The sequence below is a fragment of the Pocillopora verrucosa genome, chromosome 3, assembly GCF_036669915.1.
Source record: "Pocillopora verrucosa isolate sample1 chromosome 3, ASM3666991v2, whole genome shotgun sequence".
In the NCBI taxonomy this organism is placed as follows: Eukaryota; Metazoa; Cnidaria; class Anthozoa; order Scleractinia; family Pocilloporidae; genus Pocillopora; species Pocillopora verrucosa.
Window position 1 is genome coordinate 9462632 of NC_089314.1, and position 6878 is coordinate 9469509.

The following is a 6878-nucleotide window of genomic DNA, read 5'->3' on the forward strand; positions in this document are numbered from 1 at the left end:
AAATAGCTTGGAAGGTACACTTCAGGTTTCAGTCGAAGAACAAATAATACGATAGTAATTTCTGCTTAAAGTCACGTCTAAATTATGATATTCAATTTCTTGTTAACAAAAAAAATAAAATAAACAACAATAACAACATCGACCAAAAAATTGGACGTATCATGCTCGCCTTTATTTATTTAAGCATTATTCAAGTAGCTGAGTAACCTCTCCCTCCTTTAGGACTGGGTACAAGATTACGGAAGGAAATGTGTCAGGAAATATCTCTTCGTTGATTGCAGTGCTACTTGGTGGAGTCGAACCATGAAGTTCTACGTTCACTTTGATGGTCCTCCGGAGTTTAGCATGGTTTTTAGATGGAATAAAAGCAAAAAAGAAAAGCTGAAGCTAGTGGTGGATATATTTTTTGAGGCTCTCAAGGCTAACCATGCATCTCTCTTCGAACTAAACCTCGAAAACTTGACACTCGTGAACACAAGGAAATCCACACTGTCTCTAGAGCAAGACGTCACGTCGGTCGTAAAAGACGGCATGGATTTATTTGTCGTTTTAAAACAACTTCCTGTGCCAAAGGAGAGACGAAGAATTGTTATGCACCCTCCAGTTTCTCTTGCTTCTAGTATTTCGTCTGTTCATCAAAAGGGACCTGGGATGTTTGTCAAGAATGGCGAACCTTCATGTACAAAGTCTTCGTCTGAAGTGGAGTTGAATGTATCGAAAATCAGTGAAAAAACTAAGACTAGTTTCTGCTTGAATGATCTACGGAAAAAGATGGGTACTTTGAGAAATGCAGCTCGAATCTGTGCTGAAGCACTTTCAGTGGATGAAGAAAATTCTTCTCCTCTGTCTTGCTTGGCTGAAATTTACCTTGAAGCTGGCCGTCCACAGATAGCTCTGGAGTACATTGAGCTAGCTATTCATGTTAACTCCACTGACCCATCATTGTGCTTCATCCATGGAAATTGTTTGGCTGCGGTGGGAAAACTGGAAGAGGCATCTAATGCCTATGTGAAATACATGAGTCACTTGGAATCTCTTGGAGCTTCTCAACATGAAATTCATGATGTTCAAGCAGCTATTGCCAAGGTCTGTGCCAAGTCAGGGAACATTAAAATGGCTATAGATCTATTTTCAAATGTGCTAAAGGAAGATTCCTCTCACATGGAGAGCTTGAAAGGATTTGCAATCCATACCGCTGGTACCAGTCAGGATGACTTACAGGAAGCGATAGTTATCTTGTTGTCACTACTGGTTCAATCTGGTGGCCAATACCAGCATGATGTTAGAAAAGAACTTGCTAATTTGATGAGTTCTCCAGGGGGAATGGGTGTGTTTGAAGATCAGCTAAGTGAAGTCTGGTGTACATCAGAATCACTTATGTTCATAGCTGACATTCTGCGTGAGTGGGGTGCTTTAAAGGAAACTTTGCAGCTTGTGCTTCGTGCATATGAGCTATCACCGCATGATCCAGGCATCTGCCTTTACCTTGTTCACACTTATGAAATCCTCAGCAAGCACAATGAAGCATTTTTAGAAGCCCGCTCTTTCTTGATTAGAAATGGCAACCTACAAATTGGAAGGGTTTCTTGCTCGCATTTCATACCAGTTCTACAGCTGATCACAGAAGAAATTTACCTCAACAACACCACACTGTGCATTCCTCCAGACTTTGAGAACCAGGAAAATATCGGGAAAGCTCTTGATTCTGAGTTTCAACAGCTGGGATTGTTGTTTACTCTTGTAAAGATACTCTTTGTAAAAGGTGCACTTAATTCAACAAAGGCTTTCATACCTGTTTTGGACAAACTACACAAGGATAGAGGTTTACATCTCACACTCCTACGTAATGAAGCTGCGTTTTTTTCTTGCATCAGCCTTGTGATGGAAGTGCCATTCTCTCCACTACCTCAAAACCCAGATTTCATTTACTTTGCTTCTGATAGCCACTGTATATCTCCTGCCTGGAGGACCATCAATTACCAGGAGAAACCACATGTCATTCATCCATTGCTTGCCACTGGTGTGAAAATTTGGCACATTAGAAAAGAAAGCTCCTTTTACCCCAAGTTTGCTCTCTTGAATGCATTGAAAGAAGTGCCAAATGATTCAACTGTTATTTTCAACATTGGAGAAATTGATTGCAGAGAGGGTCTGCTGAGGGCTGTTGACAAATGTAATTATGACTCTGTAGAAGAAGCGATTGAGACAATTGTCAGCATTTATATTGATTTTCTTAAAGAGCAGAATGAACGCCATGGCTTTGTAACTTTTGTTCATCCTATACTTCCTGTGCTGAAGGAGACACGAAATGTGGTGCTTCAGTTTAATGAGAAACTTAAAGAAGCTGTTGAAAGTTGCAGTGGACTGCAATGGCTAGAGCTCTTGGATGTTTTACTTGCAAAGCAAACTTGTGAATTCAACAGTGAGTATCATCTTGATGGAACTCATGTGCATCCAAAGTATGTTTCTCTTTTGGAAAAAGCCTTGAAAGACTCATTGAAAAATGTTTAATATACATGTATTGCAGGGCTTTGTTTTATGGGATTATTTAAACAAAGGTAAGCCATTGTTTAACAAAATGGTTCAGTATAAGGTTATGCCCCATTTTATACTGAATTTGAAATTACTGCATCCTGAGTGTATAATACACAAGGGTTTATTGAATGTGGTCGTCATGCCAACAATATCAAGTGCATTTATGTACTTAGAGTTTGTCAGGAGTTTGCTCGCTGTTAGTTTACCTCTGTAATGCCTAAAGTCAATGTCTCAGAATTTCTGAAATGTGTCAAAGTTTCTAAAGGGGAAATCATTATAAACACATGTTGAATTGTAAAAGAGTTAACTTTTGATTTCTAGTTTGAACTCAGAACTTTTAATGGAGAAGTATGCTCCCAAAACAAACTTATTTTAATCCCCACTATTAAAATTATTCAAGAAAGCAAGATGCTTGTCATGTTTTGAGATTCCAAAGAGTTACTTGGTTGAAAATGGCTTTCAAATTGCAAAAAGTTTGACCATGGACATGCCATTGTAACTCCTTAAGTACCTCCCTCAATCTAGGAGAATTAATGGGTATTAGGGAACTGTCAAGGAAACTGCATAAATTGTTCGAAGGTGACCTGGACAGCTGGCATCTCATCCAAGGGGAGTAGCTATACTTATATCCACTGCCATGGAAGTCAGGATGAGTTTTAGCAGAGTGGGCCTTTTGGCTTGTGTGTAGACTTTATCTTTACATACCCCATGCAATTATTTGACTCCCAGCCATTAACTTGGATAATTTGAGTCTTTGCTGCACTGACTGTAATTGTACCCAGGATATCTTGAACCAATGCTATCTTAAAATTTTACTCCTTCCAAGAAACCAAAAAAAAGTTTTCTCAACCGCTGTTGGAGATATGTGAATTATTTCCATTAGAGCTTTGTGATAAAGTAATCATGATTATAAACCAGAGATGAAATATCTTTACATCGTTTTGAATGATTGTAACCACAAAAATGGAAATGTCTTTTTTAAAAAAGTTTCCATTTCATTAGAGATCTTTTTTTTTTTGAGGTCACAAACAAAAAACGATTTACAATCAGAGATAGAAAGAGATATGCTTGTGACCAATGCCAGTACATCTTATCACTTCTCACCATTTTCCATCTCTCATCTTACGAATTTCCCCCATTATCATTTCTCTTCATATTACTCCCCAAGGTTGTTTTTGAGTTCTCTTGCTTATTTAAGCGATAAATGAAAACATTTTATACCAGTGGGACTTAAGATAATTTCTCCGCGTGACTGGGGTTCGTTGTATTCAAATCGTGCAAACTGACCCAAGCGCGGGAAAACGTGAGTGGCCCAACGCAGCGGTTAAACTATGCCCATGCGCGAGGGTATCAATACTGGACGGCCGCGCGCCAATTTCCGCGCAGAATTTCAAAGTAAAACACAAGGAACAAACGCTGCTCGAAAAATTGAAACGTTCAAAGAAATATGTATCAGGAAACAAAAGTAAGGTAAAGGCGAACTCGACTTTTCGAACACAAAGCTCACTTAGGTACGGGTATCTTGTTGATTTAACACCATGTTTTAAGCTTGACCAAAAAAGTTGTATGCTTTCATAACATCATGACTTACTGGCTTGTGTTACTGTTTGTAATTCGCGTATGACTGCATGAACGCAGCCATTACAACGTTCGCACATACGTAGACGTTTGACCGCTGTGTTGGGTGACTTGGTCGTGCCTGGTTTTAGATTGCATCTAATTGGTTGAGAAGGTGGCGTGAGTCAATTTAGACCAATGAGATAACGTAGAAAAAAAAAACATTGAAATTCACGATCACGTTCACCACTCGATTGTAAAAATTTCTATAAAAGTTTAGCTTCGATTCGTCCAATGGTGAAATCTTATCCTTTTCCCTTCGTGAGAGAAACTCAAATATTAACAAAATCTGTCGTTTGAAGGGAAAGGGTGAAAGCAAAGAAGAGTCTTATATAGGTAAAGAGGCCACCCAATAGACTTAATCCCTGGTTTATTGTCTGATATCAGTAAATAGTCGTGGGAACCGCATTGAAGCGGAAACGTTTATACACGAAATTACTTACGGTCTCTTGAGTGAGAGTGATAAGGAGTTAACTTATGAACAAAGATTATAGGAATTAAGTCCATTTGCTTTGTTTGTTTTTGTTGCAGAAGTTTACAATCAAAATATATGACGTGCTCACATTTGAATTCGTCGCTTCGTGTCGCGGAGAAAAAATATTGGAGTCGCGTGCTTATCTAACTTGCAAATTGAACCCTACGGTACACCTCGGCAATTTTCTTTAGAAAAAAAAAGAATTGAAAAAAAAAAAAAAAAAAAAAAAAAAAGCGAAGCACGTATCAGTTTTTGATATTGTACTAAAATGAAAAAAATTGTTTGACTTCCGCTGACACAGTTTGTTTGTATTATCTAAGCAAAGAGAGCCCTCAAACACTGCCTGCCAAATGCGCAGGGAAACAAAGCCAAAGAGACCGTACGTGCAATAGAGCAGATAATTTCTTTTGTCTCGAGTACAATAACGAGCTGCTTCATGAAGCTTTTGGAGTACAGAACAAACATAAATAAACTGCTTGTGGCGTGAGAACTGTTTCAGAAGGCTTCGTCGACCCAAGGTGAGCCAGTGTTATTGTCAGCGCTGCAGTTTTAGCGCCATAAACAGAGAGAGGGGAAAGGCATAAATTAATGGACTACATTGAAAATTTGGAAGAGCTCATGGAGAAGTTAGTTCACTTGAACGCAAGTAAGGTTGTTACATAATTAAAGGCTTGATCTATGCGATTCAACGTGATATGCAGCATTACCATCCTGGCATTTACCCTGTACATGTGTATAACATGAGCAACATGTGCCATTCTATGTTGATAACGTTTACAGAAAATTAAGAGAAGGACATAATTTCTACGTGACGAACCTAAAAACCTTGTGTTGTAAGCAGACGAAGTAAGATACTACCTCATTGGATTACTCTAAGTTCGTGGGATCAGAAAGAGATTACATAAATCTGCCTTCAATCTGATTGGTTCTGTTAGTTCAGTTAGTAGAGTCGTGGGAAAATGCGACAGGAAAAACAAACTGAATCAGCCATTAGAGCTTATTAAATGCGCATATATACACCTCCATCTCCCATTTTCCTGGAAGGTTCAAGCGCATTACGAACCAAGTGGATTGTGGTAATAGCCCTTTGATTTTGCTACCCAGTGTATTTGTATCTTTGGGCAATTTGTGTGATTAAAAATATCGATTGCGACGAAGCGTATCTGTTACATGCCCTTGTAACGGAATGAACTGGTTTTATTATTGATAGAGATCATAGTTCAAGGAAGGCTCATTAATGGCTGAGAATCCTTTCGCTTATTTCCATTAGTGTTGCATTATTGGCACTTTATAAGAAAACAAATATCTATTTTTAGCAATCTAGGCTCTTTTGTACGGAGCTTTAAGGGCTTTAGCAAACATTCGCTTTGTTTTTTGGCATTTGATTGCAGATATGACTAATGTTGAAAATAACATCAAACTCCGACAGTTAAGCATTACGAATGACTATTCAGTTTACCGCCAAAAGTAGAAAAAAGATGAAGATTGATCGAAATAAAGAACCTTTTGCCATAAAGGTCCAGTGAAAGAGTCCTCCCAGATTTGTTACGTAGTTTTTGACTCGTCATCAAGGGCGGAGAGTAGAGCTCTATTTTGTTCTTTCTTAAAAACTTATAAAAGATGTAGCCGGGATAATTTGGTTTTATCAACTGAGTTGATAATGTAAATTGGCCACCGTTAAGATTCTCTAAGAATGTAGGCAATGCAGAACCCCGCTTGTGGACTGTTTATTTAAGAAAGAGAAAATCTATCATCGGGCCCCACTAGTTTAAAACTTGTTTTGCTGTCACCAGTGGCCCTTCACAATGGTTCCTTCGAAGAGGGTCTCCTCGGGGTGATGGCTTTAACGGCTAACGGTTAAAATTTTGGCCATTCTTTGACTGAAGGTCAAATCAAAATGACACAAAAGTCACATTTCAGAAAGGAAAAAGTTTTATGGTGAACTATTTTAAGGACAAAACTCTCAAATATTTTGATCGTTTTACGGCTAACATTTAATCCCATTGAGAACCCCGTTGAAGGCAATCAATCCAGCTTGCCATTTTTATCTCCCAAAAATCTTTTTTGCCTAGAGGTAGAATTCGTGTCTCATGGCGGAGCTTGCTGTTTGTAATGAAGAAATTGATTGAAGGTGGCCAAACTTGGAGGATTTGAAGGTTTAGCAGTGGAAAATGCAAATTATGTATAAAAATTGAAGGCTCTAAACAATGCAAGTACCGAAAGAAAATAGGGAAAGCCTACCTCATATGAG

At 38.5% G+C, this 6878-nt stretch overlaps 1 protein-coding gene across 1 annotated transcript; it reads left to right on the top strand.

Moving 5' to 3' along the window:
- Positions 1 to 278: 278 nt before the first annotated feature.
- Positions 279 to 3360, top strand: LOC131780279 (uncharacterized). The gene has a single exon (XM_059096899.2). It carries the CDS (start codon positions 304 to 306, stop codon positions 2509 to 2511), a length of 2208 nt encoding a protein of 735 aa, XP_058952882.2. The 5' UTR covers positions 279 to 303; the 3' UTR covers positions 2512 to 3360.
- The last annotated feature ends 3518 nt before the right edge of the window (positions 3361 to 6878 follow it).

Coding starts and splice junctions, on each gene's coding strand:
- LOC131780279 (XM_059096899.2), top strand. CDS start 304: ATGAAGTTCTACGTTCACTTTGATGGTCCTCCGGAGTTTAGCATGGTT.